This window comes from Salvelinus namaycush, chromosome 22, assembly GCF_016432855.1.
Source record: "Salvelinus namaycush isolate Seneca chromosome 22, SaNama_1.0, whole genome shotgun sequence".
Classification (NCBI taxonomy): domain Eukaryota; kingdom Metazoa; phylum Chordata; class Actinopteri; order Salmoniformes; family Salmonidae; genus Salvelinus; species Salvelinus namaycush.
Genome location: NC_052328.1, coordinates 32,419,003 through 32,442,755, shown reverse-complemented (window position 1 = coordinate 32,442,755; position 23,753 = coordinate 32,419,003). Strand labels below are relative to the sequence as shown.

The 23,753-nt window shown below is 44.8% G+C and overlaps 1 protein-coding gene across 1 annotated transcript in view; it reads right to left on the bottom strand.

Annotated features, from left to right (window-relative positions):
• The window catches only part of LOC120017966 (calcium-activated potassium channel subunit alpha-1-like), a 354,744-nt gene that overhangs the window by 164,348 nt on the left and 166,643 nt on the right, over positions 1-23,753 (bottom strand). The window contains exon 2 of the mRNA XM_038960926.1: positions 11,568-11,629. Coding sequence (XP_038816854.1) covers positions 11,568-11,629 — 62 coding nt within the window. The remainder of the gene's footprint in view (positions 1-11,567; positions 11,630-23,753) is intronic.

Below are 23,753 nucleotides of genomic sequence, written 5' to 3'. Positions count from 1 at the left end.
TTGAGCTTTTTGGTAAAAACTCAACTCGTCGTGTTTGGAGGACAAAGAATGCTGAGTTGCATCCAAAGAACACCATACCTACTGTGAAGCATGGGGGTGGAAACATCATGCTTTGGGGCTGTTTTTCTGCAAAGGGACCAGGACGACTGATCCGTGTAAAGGAAAGAATGAATGGGGCCATGTATCGTGAGATTTTGAGTGAAAACAGCAAGGGCATTGAAGATGAAACGTGGCTGGGTCTTTCAGCATGACAATGATCCCAAACACACCGCCCGGCAACGAAGGAGTGGCTTCGTAAGAAGCATTTCAAGGTCCTGGAGTGGCCTAGCCAGTTGAAAGTCCGTGTTGCCCAGCAACAGCCCCAAAACATCACTGCTCTAGAGGAGATCTGCATGGAGGAATGGGCCAAAATACCAGCAACAGTGTGTGAAAACCTTGTGAAAACTTACAGAAAACGTTTGACCTCTGTCATTGCCAACAAAGGGTATATAACAAAGTATTGAGATAAACTTTTGTTATTGACCAAATACTTATTTTCCACCATAATTTGCAAATAAATAAATTAAAAATCCTACAATGTGATTTTCTGGATTTTTTTTCTCATTTTGTCTGTCATAGTTGAAGTGTACCTATGATGAAAATTACAGGCCTGTCTCATCTTTTTAAGTGGGAGAACTTGCACAATTGGTGGCTGACTAAATACCTTTTTGCCCCACTGTAGGAGGTGGATGGAGACTCTAGATGTTATATAGGAGATGGGATGGAGACTCTAGATGTTATATAGGAGGTGGATGGAGACTAACAATGTTATATAGGAGGGTGGCGACTCTAGATGTTATATAGGAGGTGGATGAGAATAGATGTTATGTAGGAGGTGGATGGTGGATGGAGACTCTAGATGTTATATAGGAGGTGGATGGAGACTCTAGATGTTATATAGGAGGTGGATGGAAACTCTAGATGTTATATAGGAGGTGGATGGAGACTCTAGATGTGATATAGGAGGTGGATGGAGACTCTAGATGTTATATAGGAGGTGGATGGAGACTCTAGATGTTATATAGGAGGTGGATGGAAACTCTAGATGTTATATAGGAGGTGGATGGAGACTCTAGATGTTATATAGGAGGTGGATGGAGACTCTAGATGTTATATAGGAGGTAGGTGGTGGACTGTGGTTGGACCATGCAGAGATGGGGTGTGTGTTTGTGCGTGTGCGTGTGCGTGTGTACACAGGCCAGGTGGGAACAGTCATTCTCTAGCACTATTTCCCAGCTAGAAGCTTCATGGCTTTTCCTTCCTCTCCCGAGATGGAAGAAAACAGGTTTCAATCACAATCCAACAGAGAGCAGATTCCCGTATACAGGTGTTGGACTGAACCGGTCCCCAAGTCAGTCCACAACAGATCCCATTCAGTTACACAGAAATACAATGTTTACAATAAATTCAATGAATTGATGTAATTACATGTAACTACACACGAACTACACTACAAACTAATTTTAAAACAGAATTTAAATGAGTCATTCATTTGTCCATGATAATTCAATCAGTGTTGTTCTATGCCTTATCAGCTATTACCAGGTAGAGCTGAGTAGGCTGATCTGAATATCCCTGCTGTACAGTCATAAGAGACAGTCAGTGCTTCCCAAATGGCACCCTAGTCCCTATGGGTCTTGGTCAAATGTAGTGCACTAGAAAGGGAATAGGGTGTCATTTGGGATCCGCACCAATATCAGGCTCCACACTTCAGAAAATAAGCAAACCTCAATTTCCAAGAACACGACGTTGACAACTAACATTTGTCTTGCTATCTGTCTGCGGAGCATTGAGCCAGTATAAATAAGAGGTATTGTTAAACATTAAAACGCCTCCAAAAAACAAAACACTGTGAATTAACTGCCATTTGTGTGGACAGGGGGACTTGAGACCACAGAATACTAGACACTGTGAATTAACTGTCATTTGTGTGGACAGGGGGACTTGAGACCACAGAATACTAGACACTGTGAATTAACTGTCATTTGTGTGGACAGGGGGACTTGAGACCACAGAATACTAGACACTGTGAATTAACTGTCATTTGTGTGGACAGGGGGACTTGAGACCACAGAATACTAGACACTGTGAATTAACTGTCATTTGTGTGGACAGGGGGACTTGAGACCACAGAATACTAGACACTGTGAATTAACTGTCATTTGTGTGGACAGGGGGACTTGAGACCACAGAATACTAGACCTGCTCTGCAAATTAAATCAAACGTTTTCATTTCTCTGTGTTCAGCGCGGCTGCGGCTCTAAACCATAAACTGAGTGTATAAAACCTTAGGAACATCTTCCTAATATTGAGTTGCACCTCCTTTTCCCCTCAGAACAGCCTCAATTTGTCAGGTCATGGACTCTATAAAGCTGTCGATAGCGTTCCACAGAGATGCTGGCCAATGTTGACTTCCCACAGTTGTGTCAGCTTGGATGGATGTCCTTTGGGTGTTGGACCATTCTTGATACACACGGGAAACTGTTGAGTGTGAAAAACCCAGCAACGTTGCAGTTCTTGACACACTCAAACCGGTGCTCCTGGCACCTACTACCATACCCCGTTGAAAGGCACTTAAATATTTTGTCTTGCCCATTCACCCTCTGAATGGCACACACACACAATCCATGTCTCAATTGTCTCAAGGCTTAAAAATCCTTCTTTAACCTGTCTCCTCCCCTTCATCTCCACTGTTTGAAGTGGACTTAACAAGTGACATCAATAAGGGATCAAAGCTTTTATCTGGATTCACCTGGTCAGTCTAGCATGGAAATGTACACTCATCAGTTGGATAATACTTAGCAGACCGTTTGTAGATCCAATACCCTTCAGGTCTGCCCAGTCCGCTTCCAAACATATTTCTCACCTTATCCCATTAATAAGTAATTAAGCACTGTTTGTCTCTTCACTGCTGTCATTGATCGCACGCGCACAAGCGCGCACACACACACACACACACACACACACACACACACACACACACACACACACACACACACACACACACACACACACACACACACACACACACACACACACACACACACACACACACACACACACACACACACACAGCTATCTGATAACCCAGAAACAGTATGTGTGTGTATCGGTGTGTGTGTGTGTGTGACAATTGGCAGGAGTAAGGAGATCCTTCTAGAAGGGCCGTCCTGCAGAGTCTCTGGATCTTATTCATTTACTCCCTCGTTCAACAGGAGCAGAGAAGAAAAGGATGAGATGAAGCATTTAAAACATACCAGGACGAGGGAGGGAGGGAGGGAGGGAGGGAGGGAGGGAGGGAGGGAGGGAGGGATGCTCCCAATGAAAATATTACCAAAATAGCCTCAGCTTTGCAACAAATGTTGTATTGCCGAATAATAGAAAAGAGAGATAAGCAGGGATTATGACTCTCTCTCCACAGATGCAGTATGACTGTATCCAGTGAAATGACAGTAACCCTCTCTGACTGACTGGCAGACCTCCATAATCCAACCTAGTATTCTCACTGGTCTCTGTCGTTAGGACCAGGAGTTTTTACCTTGGCCACATGACCTGACCAGGAAAAACTCAGAGCTCTATGTGTCACCTCATATTCCAATACAATTGATCCGTTATTTCTTCACAGGGTTAAACAACTTTGGTAACTTTCCAAAAGGATTCACAGATTTACAGTTGAATCCCTCCTGATTACAAGAATAAGAGGTACAGTACTTTATTCCAGTCAATAGAACCTCTACTATTCCTTCCACCTGTTTCCACTGTGTTTACAAAGCATTCCACTGCAGGGTTAAGGTTAGTAACTTCAGCTCCTCTAAAGACAACAGCCACCTGGGAAAACATAACCCTGAGGAGGATACTGCTGTTTCTTACCCACTGATCAGTGCTGTGTGTGGCCCTCCTCCCTCTTGGGAGAGCAGAACACAGCTCCACTGAGGTAGACTTAAAAGCCCATATTATAAAAAGATCTCCCTCCCTCCCCATCTCCCTCTCTCTCTTCAAAAGAGCCGCTCTAAAGAGCAAGAGATAAACAAAACATGAGGCTATAATGTATTATGAATATGCAGTGTGTTATCAAGGCTGTGTTATTTGCTACAGTAATGACTTCCACTAACACCTGACCTGGAGTTCTCTGACCATCGATCAATCGTTAATATTTCAGAACACCAGAGATGGAAAGGTCATGTGAAGAGTGTTTGAGCTGCGTTGATGCGCGCATGTGTACGTGCGTGTGTACGGGCTGAGAACGTGTTTAGGATCAGGGGGAGAGGAAGAGTCTACAAGCCCAGTCAACACACACTCACACAGAGATACACACACACACACCCAGGGGTAAGTTGGTCACATTAAAGAAAGAGAGAGACAGAGAGAGACAGAGACACTCACAAAACTGTAAAATCATTATTATCTAATGAGTCAGAGAAACAGTCCTTAACTACAGCTAACATCCTTCCCTAAAATCTTGTGTTTCCCTAGGATCATTCCCTAATACCTAGTATCCTTCCCTAGGATCATTCCCTAATACCTAGTATCCTTCCTTAGGATCCTTTCCCAGGATCCTTCCCTAGGATCCTTCCCTAATACCTAGGATCCTTCTCTAAAACCTAATATCCTTCTTTAGGATCCTTCCGTAATACCTAGTGTCCTTCCCTAGAGCTGTCAGGTATGTGTCTCTGTCTCTCATGCGTTAGATCAACCTCTCTGTGTATCCAGAGGCTTATTGTCTTGTCAATCACCTCGTCTAGGCTCTCTATAGAGTTTAATGTCAGGTGCTGTCTGTCTGTCTGTCTGTCTGTCTGTCCGTCCGTCCAGTGGAAGGGCTAAGGAAGAATCTGCCTCTGAGCTGCCAGTCAGTTGTCGGATTGTCTTAGTCAGAAAAAGTCAAAGACTCTGTTTTCAGAGAGTTTCCACTTGTCATGAGACCAACTGGTGACAGACACAGACAGGCTGGTGACAGACACAGACAGGCTGGTGACAGACACAGACAGGCTGGTGACAGACACAGACAGGCTGGTGACAGACACAGACAGGCTGGTGATAGACACAGACAGGCTGGTGACAGACACAGACAGGCTGGTGATAGACACAGACAGGCTGGTGATAGACACAGACAGGCTGGTGATAGACACAGACAGGCTGGTGATAGACACAGACAGGCTGGTGATAGACACAGACAGGCTGGTGACAGAAACAGACAGGCTGGTGATAGACACAGACAGACTGGTGATAGACACAGACAGGCTGGTGACAGACACATACAGGCTGGTGACAGACACAGACAGGCTGGTGACAGACACAGACAGGCTGGTGACAGACACAGACAGGCTGGTGACAGGCTGGTGACAGACACAGACAGGCTGGTGATAAACACAGACAGACTGGTGACAGACACAGACAGACTGGTGATAGACACAGACAGGCTGGTAACAGACACAGACACAGACAGGCTGGTGACAGACACAGAGAGGCTGGTGACAGACACAGACAGGTTGGTGACAGACACAGACAGGCTGGTGACAGACACAGACAGGCTGGTGATAGACACAGACAGGCTGGTGATAGACACAGACAGGCTGGTGACAGGCTGGTGACAGACACAGACAGGCTGGTGACAGACACAGACAGGCTGGTGACAGACACAGACAGACTGGTGATAGACACAGACCGACTGGTGACAGACACAGACAGGCTGGTGACAGACACAGACAGGCTGGTGACAGACACAGACAGGCTGGTGACAGACACAGACAGGCTGGTGACAGACACAGACAGGCTGGTGACAGACACAGACAGGCTGGTGATAGACACAGACAGGCTGGTGACAGACACAGACAGGCTGGTGATAGACACAGACAGGCTGGTGATAGACACAGACAGGCTGGTGATAGACACAGACAGGCTGGTGACAGAAACAGACAGGCTGGTGATAGACACAGACAGGCTGGTGATAGACACAGACAGGCTGGTGACAGACACATACAGGCTGGTGACAGACACAGACAGGCTGGTGACAGACACAGACAGGCTGGTGACAGACACAGACAGGCTGGTGACAGGCTGGTGACAGACACAGACAGGCTGGTGATAAACACAGACAGACTGGTGACAGACACAGACAGACTGGTGATAGACACAGACAGGCTGGTAACAGACACAGACAGGCTGGTGATAGACACAGACAGGCTTGTGACAGACACAGACAGGCTGGTGATAGACGACAGACAGGCTGGTGACAGACACAGAGAGGCTGGTGACAGACACAGACAGGTTGGTGACAGACACAGACAGGCTGGTGACAGACACAGACAGGCTGGTGATAGACACAGACAGGCTGGTGATAGACACAGACAGGCTGGTGACAGGCTGGTGACAGACACAAACAGGCTGGTGACAGACACAGACCGACTGGTGACAGACACAGACAGGCTGGTGACAGACACAGACAGGCTGGTGACAGACACAGTAAGGCTGGTGACAGACTGGTGACAGACACAGACAGACTGGTGGTAGACACAGACAGGCTGGTGACAGACACAGACAGGCTGGTGACAGACACAGACAGGCTGGTGACAGACACAGACAGGCTGGTGACAGACACAGACAGGCTGGTGACAGACACAGACAGACTGGTGATAGACACAGACAGGCTGGTGACAGACACAGACAGGCTGGTGACAGACATAGACAGGCTGGTGACAGACACAGACAGGCTGGTGACAGACACAGACAGGCTGGTGATAGACACAGACAGGCTGGTGACAGGCTGGTGACAGACACAGACAGGCTGGTGACAGACACAGACAGGCTGGTGAAAGACACAGACAGGCTGGTGACAGACACAGACAGGCTGGTGACAGACACAGACAGGCTGGTGACAGACACAGACAGGCTGGTGACAGACACAGACAGACTGGTGATAGACACAGACAGGCTGGTGACAGACACAGACAGGCTGGTGACAGACACAGACAGGCTGGTGACAGACACAGACAGGCTGGTGATAGACACAGACAGGCTGGTGATAGACACAGACAGGCTGGTGATAGACACAGACAGGCTGGTGACAGACACATACAGGCTGGTGACAGACTGGTGACAGACACAGACAGACTGGTGATAGACACAGACAGGCTGGTGACAGACACAGACAGGCTGGTGATAGACACAGACAGGCTGGTGACAGACACAGACAGACTGGTGACAGACACAGACAGACTGGTGATAGACACAGACAGGCTGGTGACAGACACAGACAGGCTGGTGATAGACACAGACAGGCTGGTGACAGACACATACAGGCTGGTGATAGACACAGACAGGCTGGTGATAGACACAGACAGGCTGGTGACAGACACAGACAGGCTGGTGACAGACACAGACAGGCTGGTGACAGACACAGACAGGCTGGTGACAGACACAGACAGGCTGGTGATAGACACAGACAGGCTGGTGATAGACACAGACAGGCTGGTGATAGACACAGACAGGCTGGTGACAGACACAGACAGGCTGGTGACAGACACAGACAGGCTGGTGACAGAGCATCTACAGTCAGAAACACTGCATTTACTGTTTTGTCCATTTATATCTCCATTTATATTGTCCATTTATATCATTCTAAATGGATTGATAACATTCTAGGCTGCTAACAAACAGAGACAAATCACACAGACACTGTCTGAGCCTTACACACCGGGCTCACAGTGAGAGAGATAGGTGGAGGGAGGGAGCGGGAGGAGAGAGACAGGGAGCGGGAGGAAAGAGACAGAGGGAGATAGAAAATTAGAGGAGGGAGAGAGAGAGGTGGATAAAGGGATAGAGAGAAACACAGAGATGGTTTCTTCCCATCAAGTCTTGACCTTGGCATTATAAAGGAGATTTGTCTCTCTCTTTTTGTCTGAAATATACAGTCGAGTCAGATCAGAATGAAAAGAGTTGAGTGGGGGAGAGGAAAGGGGGAAGAGACAGAGAAAGGGAGGGGGAGAACAAGATAGAGGGAGGGAGGGAAGGAAGAGAGAGCGATAGGTAGGGAGAGAGAGGGAACGAAAGAGTGAGAGGTAAAGACGGGAATATATCCCTTTCTATAAACAAGGGACGAGACACATGCCAGGAATCATTTCCACACTACCGTGACCTGCACTACTGCTCAGATAACACCGCAGATGACAGAATTGGCATGATTTTATTAATTTCATTACTTTCATTTTTTTCTTGTCACGGCAACACCCAGACCTACTAACTGTATGGCAGAGGAAACATGCCGAGAGAGGATAGCAGAGGAAACATGCCGAGGAAAGATAGCAGAGGAAACATGCCGAGGAAAGATAGCAGAGAAAACATGCCGAGAGAGGATAGCAGAGGAAACATGCCGAGGGAGGATAGCAGAGGAAACAAGCAGAGGGGAGATAGCAGAGGAAACAAGCCGAGGGAAGATAGCAGAGGAAACAAGCAGAGGGGAGATAGCAGAGGAAACAAGCCGAGGGAAGATAGCAGAAGAAACAAGCCGAGGGAGGATAGCAGAGGAAACATGCCGAGAGAGGATAGTAGAGGAAACATGCCGAGAGAGGATAGCAGAGGAAACATGCCGAGAGAGGATAGCAGAGGAAACAAGCCGAGAGAGGATAGTAGAGGAAACATGCCGAGAGAGGATAGCAGAGGAAACAAGCAGAGGGAAGATAGCAGAGGAAACAAGCAGGTGGGAGATAGCAGAGGAAACAAGCAGAGGGGAGATAGCAGAGGAAACATGCAGGTGGGAGATAGCAGAGGAAACAAGCAGAGGGGAGATAGCAGAGGAAACATGCCGAGGGAAGATAGCAGAGGAAACAAGCCGAGGGAGGATAGCAGAGGAAACAAGCTGAGGGAAGATAGCAGAGGAAACAAGCTGAGGGAAGATAGTAGAGGAAACATGCCGAGGGAGGATAGCAGAGGAAACAAGCAGAGGGAAGATAGCAGAGGAAACAAGCCGAGGGAAGATAGCAGAGGAAACAAGCCGAGGGAGGATAGCAGAGGAAACATGCCGAGGGAAGATAGCAGAGGAAACAAGCTGAGGGAGGATAGCAGAGGAAATAAGCAGAGGGAAGATAGCAGAGGAAACAAGCTGAGGGAAGATAGCAGAGGAAACAAGCTGAGGGAAGATAGCAGAGGAAATAAGCCGAGGGAAGATAGCAGAGGAAACAAGCCGAGGGAAGATAGCAGAGGAAACAAGCAGAGGGAAGATAGCAGAGGAAACAAGCAGAGGGAAGATAGCAGAGGAAACAAGCAGAGGGAAGATAGCAGAGGAAACAAGCAGAGGGAAGATAGCAGAGGAAACAAGCAGAGGGAAGATAGCAGAGGAAACAAGCCGAGGGAAGATAGCAGAGGAAACAAGCTGAGGGAAGATAGCAGAGGAAACAAGCCGAGGGAGGATAGCAGAGGAAACAAGCTGAGGGAAGATAGCAGAGGAAACAAGCTGAGGGAAGATAGCAGAGGAAACATGCCGAGGGAAGATAGCAGAGGAAACATGTCGAGGGAAGATAGCAGAGGAAACAAGCCGAGGGAGGATAGCAGAGGAAACAAGCTGAGGGAAGATAGCAGAGGAAACAAGCCGAGGGAAGATAGCAGAGGAAACATGCCGAGGGAAGATAGCAGAGGAAACAAGCCGAGGGAGGATAGCAGAGGAAACAAGCTGAGGGAAGATAGCAGAGGAAACAAGCTGAGGGAAGATAGCAGAGGAAACATGCCGAGGGAGGATAGCAGAGGAAACAAGCTGAGGGAAGATAGCAGAGGAAACAAGCTGAGGGAAGATAGCAGAGGAAACATGCCGAGGGAGGATAGCAGAGGAAACAAGCTGAGGGAAGATAGCAGAGGAAACAAGCCGAGGGAAGATAGCAGAGGAAACAAGCCGAGGGAAGATAGCAGAGGAAACATGCCGAGGGAAGATAGCAGAGGAAACAAGCCGAGGGAGGATAGTTGAGGAAACAAGCTGAGGGAAGATAGCAGAGGAAACAAGCTGAGGGAAGATAGCAGAGGAAACATGCCGAGGGAGGATAGCAGAGGAAACAAGCTGAGGGAAGATAGCAGAGGAAACAAGCTGAGGGAAGATAGCAGAGGAAACAAGCTGAGGGAAGATAGCAGAAAAAAACACGAGGGAGGATAGCAGAGGAAACAAGCCGAGGGAGGATAGCAGAGGAAACAAGCTGAGGGAGGATAGCAGAGGAAACAAGCCGAGGGAGGATAGCAGAAGAAACAAGCCGAGGGAAGATAGCAGAGGAAACAAGCTGAGGGAAGATAGCAGAGGAAACATGCCGAGGGAGGATAGCAGAGGAAACAAGCTGAGGGAAGATAGCAGAGGAAACAAGCTGAGGGAAGATAGCAGAGGAAACAAGCTGAGGGAAGATAGCAGAGGAAACAACCCGAGGGAGGATAGCAGAGGAAACAAGCCGAGGGAGGATAGCAGAGGAAACAAGCTGAGGGAGGATAGCAGAGGAAACAAGCCGAGGGAGGATAGCAGAGGAAACAAGCCGAGGGAGGATAGCAGAGGAAACAAGCCAACACACGTAGTCTACAATAAAGGAAAGGCATGTATCACTGTCAGCATTTCCCTAGATATTTCCCTAGTCATTTAGCAGATGCTCTTATCCAGAGCAACTTATAGGATCAAATAGGATTAAGTGCCTTGCTCAAGGGTACATCAACAGATTTTTCACCTAGTCGGCTCGGGGTTTCGTACCAGCGATCTTTCGGTTACTGGCCCAATGCTCTTAACCGCTAGGCTAACACATAAATCATCAAGTGATTTTAATAGGATCTGTCAGAAAATTATATTTTCACACGCATTACCTAAAGCATTATCTATATTATCATAGTATTATTAACTCTGCTGGTCAGGGCTAGGATGGGTGAGAGCCTGAGAATGGCGTGGGTGGGGGATTTGAAGTATGGGATGCTTAGTTTACTGTGTGTGTGTGTGTGTGTGTATGCGTGTGTGTGTGTGCCCGCGTGTGTGTCTACATGTGTAGATATGTATGTGTGTGTGTGGGTTTACAGATGGTGTGTGTGGGTCTACAGATGGTGTGTGTGTGTGTCTACAAGTGGGGGTGTCTCTGAGGACCAGGCAGATCTACTGATATCCTGTTCTATTTAGGTTACCATGGAAACAAAGTTTGGCGCAAGGCTGACCGGCTTCTATTGACAAAACCATAAAGGAGGAGAGGAGATTTATAGTCTTTCAGATACACAAAAATCCATCAAACCCAGCACAACGCTGCACTATGACACATTATACTGGACGACGAGGACCACGCCGTGTCTGAAGTATCTATTAATATCATATCTGATTCATGTTCAATAGCAACTCATAGTTTAAAAACTCATTCCATACAGCTACGTAACTCAGTAAGAATCCTATTTCACCAATGTGAGTGACTGTAGCCTTCCACGTGTGAGTTCACTTGAGGTGAAGAAATATCCGATCTGATATGAAATCACAACGTAGTGTTCAATAGCAGCTCAATACAAAAGCACATATTAGCACATAAAAAGGGGATACTTACTCAGAAGAATCTATAAAGTATATTCCAAGTGCTCCAATGCTGAGAGCGAAAACTAGCACAACCTACAGAGAGAGAGAAGAGAGAAAGAGATACATCAGTTTTAGAACGCAAACATGTACAGTGCCTTCGGAAAGTATTCAGACCCCTTCAGCCTTAGTCTAAAATTGAATAAATACATTTCAAAATTTACACAGAATACTCCATGATGACAAAGTGGAAACAGGTTTTTAGAAATGTTTGCAAATGTATAAAATATAAAAAACAAACACCTTATTTACATAAGTATTCAGACCCTTTGCTATGAGACTCGAAATTGAGCTCAGGTTCATCCTGTTTTCATTGATGTTTCTACAACTTGATTGGAGTCCACCTGTGGTAAATTCTTCAATTGATTTGACATGATTTGGAAAGCTACACACCTGTCTATATAAGGTCCCACAGTTGACAGTGCATGTCAGAGCAAAAACCAAACCATGAGGTCGAAGGAATTGTCCGTAGAGCTCAGAGACAGGATTGTGTCGAGGCACAGATCTGGGGAAGGGTACCAAAACATTTCTGCAGCATTTAAGGTCCCCAAGAACACAGTGTCCTCCATCATTCTTAAATGGAAGTTTGGAATCACCAAGACTCTTCCTAGAGCTGGCCGCCCGGCCAAACTGAGCAATCGGGGGAGAAGGGCTTTAGTCAGGAAGGTGACCAAGAACCTGATGGTCACTCTGACAGAGCTCCAGAGTTCCTCTGTAGAGATGGGAAAACCTTCCAGAAGGACAACCATCTCTGCAGCACTCCACTAATCTGGCCTTTATGGAAGAGTGGCCAGACGGAAGCCACTCCTCAGTAAAAGGCACGTGACAGCCCTCTTGGAGTTGGAAAAAAGCACCTAAAGACTCTCAGACCATGAGAAACAACATTTTCTGGTCTGATGAAACCAAGATTGGACTCCTTGGCCTGAATGCCAAGTGTCACGTCTGGAGAAAACCTGGCACCATCCCTACGGTGAAGCATGGTGGTGGCAGCATCATGCTGTGGGGATGTTTTTCAGCTGCAGGGACTGGGAGACTAGTCAGGATCGAGGCAAAGATGAACGAAGCAAAGTACAGAAAGATCCTTGATGAAAACCTGCTCCAGAGCGCTCAGGACCTTAGACTTGGGCGAAGGTTCACTTTCCAACAGGACAACGACCCGAAGCACACAGCCAAGACAATGCAGGAGTGGCTTCGGGACGAGTCTCTGAATGTCCATGAGTGGCCCAACCAGAGCCCAGACTTGAACCTGATTGAACATCTCTGGAGAGACCTGAAAATAGCTGTGCAGCAACTCTCCCCATCCAACCTGACAGAGCTTGAGAGGATCTGCAAAGAATGGGAGGAACTTCCCAAATGTGTGCCAAGCTTGTAGCGTCATACCCAAGAAGACTCAAGGATGTAGTCACTGCCAAAGGTGCTTCAAAAATGTCTATGTGTAGTTTGATGAGGGGGGGAAACAATTTAACACATTTTAGAATAATGCTGTAACGTAACAAAATGTGGAAAAAGTGAAGGGTTCTAAATAATTTCTGAATGCACGGTGTATAACATATCATACAATATAGCAATAATTATCATTCTGCACATTAAAGCATCCGTCACTCTCACATGAACACACAAACTAATCGCAGTCCCATTTCCTCTTTAATAATACCTCTCTGAGACTGTAATGTACATCTTGTCTTCAGGTGTGTGTGTGTGTGTGTGTGTGTGTGTGTGTGTGTGTGTGTGTGTGTGTGTGTGTGTGTGTGTGTGTCATACTGAGTTACATAGTAGACAAGGTTGTTGATAACTGTCATCAAACAGTGGCTGGTCTCATAGCCTCAGAGAGCGGACAATAATCAATAATGAACGTAGTCCCTCATGCTTAAGCATCAGCTGTCAGAGCAGTTTTCCGATCACTTTACCTGTACACTGCTAATCGGTAAATAGCCCACCCAACTACCTCATCCCCATACTGTTATTTATCTTCTTGCTCTTTTGCACCCCATTACTTGCACATCATCAGCTGCACATCTATCGCTCCAGTGTTAATGCAACATTTTAATTATTTCGCCTCTATGGCCTATTCATTGCCTTACCTCCCTAATCTTCTACATTTGCACAAACTGTACATAGATGTTTCTATTGTGTTATTGACTGTACATTTGTTGATGTGTAACTGTGTTGTTTTTGTGGCACTGCTTTGCTTTATCTTGGCCAGGTCACAGTTGTAAATGAGAACTTGTTCTCAACTGGCCTACCTGGTTAAATAAAGGTGAAATAAAAATAAAGGCCTAACTGTCACGTTCTTTCAAAATCGAACCCAGAAGCAGACCAGGACAAGGAGAGTAGGAAGAAGGTGAGTATTTATTTACAAGTGAATATGAAGGGGTAGAAATATCCAGGTGGCGTAGCGGGCAGCGGTGGTGAGTTGATGGGAGTGAATAGGTGGGTCCAAGGGAGTAGCGGAAACCTCCGACGACCAGGCAGGAATGGGGTAAGTGATCCGGGTGAATAACTGAAGACAGAACAAACGGAGGTAAGTTTAAGGCAAGCAAGACGTACAAAACAACAAAACAAATTCTATCAAGCTGGAGGCTGATACGCTGGCACAACATACTGTTAATGGCTAACAATCCGGCAGGGAATGGATGTCAGGTCCGGGCTTATGAAGAGGAGAGATGATGATCAGGACCAGGTGTGCAGATAGCTGATGGAATACAGGTGCGGGTAATCTGAGATCTCCCAACTAGCTAAATCGCCCGGCAACCAGACAGGGTGCGTTCCAGGACACCGGAAAAAACACTCCAGAACAGAACACAGGCAAAAAACAGACTCAGAAAACGGGATTCGTGACACTAACGTTACATCCTGAATAATGAACGTAGTCCCTCATGTCAGTACGAGGCCTAACGTTACATCCTGAATAATGAACAAAGTCCCTCATGTCAGTACGAGGCCTAACATTACATCCTGAATAATGAACGTAGTCCCTCATATCAGTACGAGGCCTTACGTTACATCCTGAATAATGAACGTAGTCCCTCATGTCAGTACGAGGCCTAACGTTACATCCTGAATAATGAACGTAGTCCCTCATGTCAGTACGAGGCCTAACGTTACATCCTGAATAATGAACCTAGTCCCTCATGTCAGTACGAGGCCTAACGTTACATCTTGAATAATGAACCTAGTCCCTCATGTCAGTACGAGGCCTAACGTTACATCCTGAATAATGAACGTAGTCCCTCATATCAGTACGAGGCCTTACATTACATCCTGAATAATGAACGTAGTCCCTCATGTCAGTACGAGGCCTAACGTTACATCCTGAATAATGAAAGTAGTCCCTCATATCAGTACGAGGCCTTACATTACATCCTGAATAATGAAAGTAGTCCCTCATGTCAGTACGAGGCCTTACGTTACATCCTGAATAATGAACGTAGTCCCTCATGTCAGTACGAGGCCTTACTGTAACGTTCGTCTGGTGGTGTATGAACGGACCAAGGCGCAGCGGGTGTTGAATCCATAATGAATTTATTAGACATGACGAACACTGACACGAACTATACTTGAATATTTACAAAATAACAAACAAACAACGTAGACTGACCTGAACATGCAAACTACATATAACGAAGCACGCATGAACAGGAAAGAACGAACGAGACGAGACAGTACCGTGTGGTGCAATAAACACAGACACAGCGACAATCACCCACAAACAAACAGTGAGAACAACCTACCTTAATATGACTCTCAATCAGAGGAAACGCCAAACACCTGCCTCTAATTGAGAGCCATACCAGGCAACCCATAAACCCAACATAGAAAACACATAACATAGACTACCCACCCAAACTCACGCCCTGACCAATTAAACACATACCAAACAACAGAAAACAGGTCAGGAACGTGACACTTACATTACATCCTGAATAATGAACGTAGTCCCTCATATCAGTACGAGGCCTTACGTTACATCCTGAATAATGAACGTAGTCCCTCATATCAGTACGAGGCCTTACGTTACATCCTGAATAATGAACGTAGTCCCTCATGTCAGTACGAGGCCTAACGTTACATCCTGAATAATGAACGTAGTCCCTCATGTCAGTACGAGGCCTTACGTTACATCCTGAATAATGAACGTAGTCCCTCATATCAGTACGAGGCCTTACGTTACATCCTGAATAATGAAAGTAGTCCCTCATGTCAGTACGAGGCCTTACGTTACATCCTGAATAATGAACGTAGTCCCTCATGTCAGTACGAGGCCTTACGTTACATCCTGAATAATGAACGTAGTCCCTCATATCAGTACGAGGCCTTACGTTACATCCTGAATAATGAAAGTAGTCCCTCATGTCAGTACGAGGCCTTACGTTACATCCTGAATAATGAACGTAGTCCCTCATATCAGTACGAGGCCTTACGTTACATCCTGAATAATGAAAGTAGTCCCTCATGTCAGTACGAGGCCTTACGTTACATCCTGAATAATGAAAGTAGTCCCTCATGTCAGTACGAGGCCTTACGTTACATCCTGAATAATGAACGTAGTCCCTCATGTCAGTACGAGGCCTTACGTTACATCCTGAATAATGAAAGTAGTCCCTCATGTCAGTACGAGGCCTTACGTTACATCCTGAATAATGAAAGTAGTCCCTCATATCAGTACGAGGCCTAACGTTACATCCTGAATAATGAACCTAGTCCCTCATGTCAGTACGAGGCCTAACGTTACATCCTGAATAATGAACGTAGTCCCTCATGTCAGTACGAGGCCTTACGTTACATCCTGAATAATGAACGTAGTCCCTCATATCAGTACGAGGCCTTACGTTACATCCTGAATAATGAAAGTAGTCCCTCATATCAGTACGAGGCCTAACGTTACATCCTGAATAATGAACGTAGTCCCTCATGTCAGTACGAGGCCTTACGTTACATCCTGAATAATGAATGTAGTCCCTCATATCAGTACGAGGCCTAACGTTACATCCTGAATAATGAACGTAGTCCCTCATGTCAGTACGAGGCCTTACGTTACATCCTGAATAATGAACCTAGTCCCTCATGTCAGTACGAGGCCTTACGTTACATCCTGAATAATGAAAGTAGTCCCTCATATCAGTACGAGGCCTTACGTTACATCCTGAATAATGAAAGTAGTCCCTCATGTCAGTACGAGGCCTTACGTTACATCCTGAATAATGAAAGTAGTCCCTCATGTCAGTACGAGGCCTTACGTTACATCCTGAATAATGAACCTAGTCCCTCATGTCAGTACGAGGCCTAACGTTACATCCTGAATAATGAACGTAGTCCCTCATATCAGTACGAGGCCTAACGTTACATCCTGAATAATGAAAGTAGTCCCTCATGTCAGTACGAGGCCTTACGTTACATCCTGAATAATGAACGTAGTCCCTCATATCAGTACGAGGCCTTACGTTACATCCTGAATAATGAAAGTAGTCCCTCATGTCAGTACGAGGCCTTACGTTACATCCTGAATAATGAACGTAGTCCCTCATATCAGTACGAGGCCTTACGTTACATCCTGAATAATGAACGTAGTCCCTCATGTCAGTACGAGGCCTAACGTTACATCCTGAATAATGAACGTAGTCCCTCATATCAGTACGAGGCCTTACGTTACATCCTGAATAATGAACGTAGTCCATCATGTCAGTACGAGGCCTTACGTTACATCCTGAATAATGAACGTAGTCCCTCATGTCAGTACGAGGCCTAACGTTACATCCTGAATAATGAACGTAGTCCCTCATATCAGTACGAGGCCTTACGTTACATCCTGAATAATGAACAGTGGATAGTGAATAGCAACTGTAAGTACAGTTGTATACATAAGAGATTGAAAAGGGAAAGGGAACACACTAAACATCTGTAAACCTGTAAGTCTTGAAGGGTGACTGCATGTAGTGTTGAGGGGAAGGCTACTGTGACAGCCTTAGATAATGCAAAGTCATTGGTTGTATTGTACTGGATGCTATACACGCAGGCACACACGCACACCGTATCCCCAGCAACATCCCATCACAATGTGCTGAGTTGTATTGTGAAGACAGAAGGGGTAATATAAGGAGAAAGTAACTCTAGAAGCAATCATTCATATCTAACATGCGGTCAATTCCACAATAATGAATTTACACTCTGATTTTTCACTTTCCAATGTATACTAATAAAAACATTGATTTAAATGTAAAACAAACCATACAACTCTATTCACAAGGACTACTTTTAACAAATTACATAGTACAATTTACTATAACAGATTTAAAGGAAGAACTGTGCAGATACAAGTAGTCATTGTGCATATAGTTGGTTGGTTAAACTGAAATCAATGGTTTTTGTTTGGCAGTCTCAGTGTAAATACGATACCATGGAATTGCCCATGCTGTTCACACAGAGACCAGCTCTCTCAGATGGATAAACCTCGTGTTCACACAGAGACCAGCTCTCTCAGATGGATAAACCTCGTGTTCACACAGAGACCAGCTCTCTCAGATGGATAAACCTCGTGTTCACACAGAGACCAGCTCTCTCAGATGGATAAACCTCATGTTCACACAGATACCAGCTCTCTCAGATGGATAAACCTCGTGTTCACACAGAGACCAGCTCTCTCAGATGGATAAACCTCATGTTCACACAGATACCAGCTCTCTCAGATGGATAAACCTCGTGTTCACACAGACACCAGCTCTCTCAGATGGATAAACCTCATGTTCACACAGATACCAGCTGTCTCAGATGGATAAACCTTGTGTTCACACAGAGACCTGCTCTCTCAGATGGATAAACCTCGTGTTCACACATAGCCCAGCTCTCTCAGATGGATAAACCTTGTGAAAACAACACATTAAAACACATGACTGAACACATTTTAAAACACACGACTGAACACATTAAAACACACGACTGAACACATTTTAAAACACACAACTGAACACATTAAAACACACGACTGAACACATTTTAAAACACACGACTGAACACATTAACTTCTTATGGCTGGGGGGCAGTATTGAGTAGCTTGGATGAATATGGTGCCCAGAGTAAACTGCCTGTTACTCAGGCCCAGAAGCTAAGATATGCATATTATTATTAGTATTGGATAGCAAACACTCTGAAGTTTCTAAAACTGTTTGAATGATGTCTGTGAGTATAACAGAACTCATATGGCAGGCAAAAACCTGAGAAAAAATCCACCCAAGAAGTGGGAAATCTGAGGTTTGTAGTTTTTCAACTCTTTGCCTATCCAAGATACAGTGTAAATTTGGTCCGATTGCACTTCCTAAGGCTTCCACTAGATGGCAACAGTATTTTGAACCTTGTTTGAGGCTTCTACTGTGAAGAGGGAGATTATGAGGGCTGTTTCAACCAGAGGTATGGCAGAGTGCCATGAGCTCAGTCTCGCGCGCGACCGTGAGAGTTAGCTGCGTTCCATTGCATTTCTAAAGACAAAGGAATTCTCCGGTTGAAACATTATTGAATATTCACGTTAAAAACATCCTAAAGACTGATTCTATACATCGTTTGACATGTTTCTACGAACTGTAACGGAACTTTTTGACTTTTTGTCTGGACCTAGTGCTCGCGCCTCATGAATTTGGATTTGTGAACTGAACGTGCGAACAAAAAGGAAGTATTTGGACATAAATTATGGACTTGATCGAACAAATCAAACATTTATTGTGGAACTGGGATTCCTGGGAGTGCATTCTGATGAAGATCATCAAAGGTAAGTGAATATTTATAATGCTATTTCTGACTTCTGTTGAATCCACAACATGGCGGGTACCTGTATGGCTTGTTTTTGTGTCTGTGCGCCGTACTCAGATTATTGCATGGTGTGCTTTTTCCGTAAAGTTTTTTTAAAATCTGACACAGCGGTTGCATTAAGGAGAAGTGGATCTATAATTCCATGTATAACACTTGTATTTTCATCAACATTTATGATGAGTATTTCTGTAAATTGATGTGGCTCTCTGCAAAATCACCGCATGTTTTGGAAGCAAAACATTACTGACCATAAAGCGCCAATGTAAACTGAGATTTTTGGATATAAATATGAACTTTATCGAACAAAACATACATGTATTGTGTAACATGAAGTCCTATGAGTGTCATCTGATGAAGATCATCAAAGGTTAGTGATTCATTTTATCGCTTTCGTGCTTTCGTCGTAAAGCCTTTTTGAAATCAGACACTGTGGTGGGATTAACAACAAGTTTATCTTTAAAATGGTGTACAATACTTGTATGTTTGAGGAATTTTAATTATGAGATTTCTATTGTTTGAATTTGGCGCCCTGCACTTTCACTGGCTGTTGTCAAATCAATCCCATTAGCGGGATTTCAGCCGTAAGAAGTTGTTTAAAACTCACAACTGAACACATTAAAACACACGACTGAACACATTATCACACACAACTGAACACATTAAAACACACGACTGAACACATTAAAACACACGACTGAAAACATTAAAACACACGACTGAACACATTAACACACACGACTGAACACATGACTGAACACATGAAAACACATGACTGAACACGTGATATTAAAACACACGACTGAACACATGATATTAAAACACACGACTGAACACATTAAAACATACGACTGAACACATGATATTAAAGCACACGACTGAACACATGATATTAAAACACACGACTGAACACATGATATTAAAACACACGACTGAACACCATATATTAAAACACACGACTGAACACATTAAAACATACGACTGAACACATGATATTAAAGCACACGACTGAACACACGATATTAAAACACACGACTGAACACAATATATTAAAACACACGACTGAACACATTAAAACATACGACTGAACACATTAAAACATACGACTGAACACATGATATTAAAGCACACGACTGAACACATTAAAACATACGACTGAACACATGATATTAAAACACACGACTGAACACAATATATTAAAACACACGACTGAACACATTAAAACATACGACTGAACACATGATATTAAAACACACGACTGAACACATGATATTAAAACACACGACTGAACACAATATATTAAAACACACGACTGAACACATTAAAACATACGACTGAACACATGATATTAAAGCACACGACTGAACACATGATATTAAAACATACGACTGAACACATGATATTAAAGCACACGACTGAACACATGATATTAAAGCACACGACTGAACACATGATATTAAAACACACGACTGAACACATGATATTAAAGCACACGACTGAACACATGATATTAAAACACACGACTGAACACATGATATTAAAACACACGACTGAACACAATATATTAAAACACACGACTGAACACAATATATTAAAACACACGACTGAACACGATATTAAAACACACGACTGAACACATTAAAACACACGACTAAACACATTAAAACACACGACTGAACACAATATATTAAAACACACGACTGAACACGATATTAAAACACACGACTGAACACATTAAAACACACGACTGAACACATTAAAACACACGACTGAACACAATAAAACACACGACTGAACACATGATATTAAAACACACGAATGAACACGATATTAAAACACACAACTGAACATATTAAAACACACGACTGAACACATGATATTAAAACACACGACTGAACACATGATATTAAAACACACGACTGAACACACGATATTAAAACACACGACTGAACACGATATTAAAACACATGACTGAACACGATATTAAAACACACGACTGAACACATGATATTAAAACACACGACTGAACACATTAAAACACACGACTGAACACAATAAAACACACGACTGAACACATGATATTAAAACACACAACTGAACACGATATTAAAACACACGACTGAACACATGATATTAAAACACACGACTGAACACATGATATTAAAACACACGACTGAACACACAATATTAAAACACAACTGAACACACGATATTAAAACACACGACTGAACACATGATATTAAAACACACGACTGAACACACGATATTAAAACACAACTGAACACACGATATTAAAACACACGACTGAACACATGATATTAAAACACACGACTGAACACACGATATTAAAACACACGACTGAACACACGATATTAAAACACAACTGAACACATGATATTAAAACACACGACTGAGGAAGATATACTATTGTTTTCTTCCTATTCAGCCAAAACACAATAGACATCCTCTGTCCTCCATGATTGTAGCATTCATTATAATTGATGGGCGCCTGATCGTTGCCATGCTAATAAAAAAGCACCCCCATGTATTTTTAATGGTGTCTCTGTGTGGGAGATGGTGGGTTCCAGAGTGTGGGTCTGGATGAGGCTAGCGATAACAATAGCAAAGCATAGCGCTAGCCTGTACTGCAATGTTGGAGCACAAGCATTACGCTACACCCACAATAACATCTACTAAATATGTGTATACGACCAATGTAATTTAATTTGTAGCCCTGCAGTATGACCTGAGTGATGCAGGTTATTGTAGCATAGTGCTAGCTAGTGTAGCCCTGCAGTATGACCTGAGTGATACAGGTTATTGTAGCATAGTGCTAGTGTAACGGATGTGAAATGGCTAGCTAGTTAGCGGGTACGCGCTAGTAGCGTTTCAATCAGTTACGTCACTTGCTCTGAAACCTATTAGTAGTGTTGCCCCTTGCTCTGCAAGGGCCGCGGCTTTTGTGGAGCGATGGGTAACGACGCTTCGTGGGTGATTGTTGTTGATGTGTGCAGAGGGTCCCTGGTTCGCGCCCGTGTCGGGGCGAGGGGACGGTTTAAAGTTATACTGTTACATTGGTGCCGTGACCCGGATCACTGGTTGCTGCGGAAAAGGAGGAGGTTGAAAGGGGGGTGAGTGTAACGGATGTGAAATGGCTAGCTAGTTAGCGGGTACGCGCTACTAGCGTTTCAATCAGTTACGTCACTTGCTCTGAAACCTAGAAGTAGTGTTGCACCTTGCTCTGCAAGGGCCGTGGCCTTTGTGGAGCGATGGGTAACGATGCTTCGTGGGCGACCGTTATTGATGTGTGCAGAAGGTCCCTGGTTCGCGCCGAGGTCGGGGCGAGGGGACGGTTTAAAGTTATACTGTTACATTGATGCTGTTGACCCGGATCACTGGTTGCTGCGGAAAAGGAGGAGGTTGAAAGGGAGGTGAGTGTAACGGATGTGAAATGGCTAGCTAGTTAGCGGGTACGCGCTACTAGCGTTTCAATCAGTTACGTCACTTGCTCTGAAACCTAGAAGTAGTGTTGCACCTTGCTCTGCAAGGGCCGTGGCCTTTGTGGAGCGATGGGTAACGATGCTTCGTGGGCGACCGTTATTGATGTGTGCAGAAGGTCCCTGGTTCGCGCCCAAGGTCGGGGCGAGGGGACGGTTTAAAGTTATACTGTAACATTGATGCTGTTGACCCGGATCACTGGTTGCTGCGGAAAAGGAGGAGGTTGAAAGGGGGGTGAGTGTAACGGATGTGAAATGGCTAGCTAGTTAGCGGGTACGCGCTAGTAGCGTTTCAATCAGTTACGTCACTTGCTCTGAAACCTATTAGTAGTGTTGCCCCTTGCTCTGCAAGGGCCGCGGCTTTTGTGGAGCGATGGGTAACGACGCTTCGTGGGTGATTGTTGTTGATGTGTGCAGAGGGTCCCTGGTTCGCGCCCGTGTCGGGGCGAGGGGACGGTTTAAAGTTATACTGTTACACTAGCTAGTGTAGCCCTGCAGTATGACCTGAGTGATACAGGTTATTGTAGCATAGTGCTAGCTAGTGTAGCCCTGCAGTATGACCTGAGTGATACAGGTTATTGTAGCATAGTGCTAGCTAGTGTAGCCCTGCAGTATGACCTGAGTGATACAGGTTATTGTAGCATAGTGCTAGCTAGTGTAGCCCTGCAGTATGACCTGAGTGATGCAGGTTATTGTAGCATAGTGCTAGCTAGTGTAGCCCTGCAGTATGACCTGAGTGATACAGGTTATTGTAGCATAGTGCTAGCTAGTGTAGCCCTGCAGTATGACCTGAGTAATACAGGTTATTGTAGCATAGTGCTAACTAGTGTAGCCCTGCAGTATGACCTGAGTGATACAGGTTATTGTAG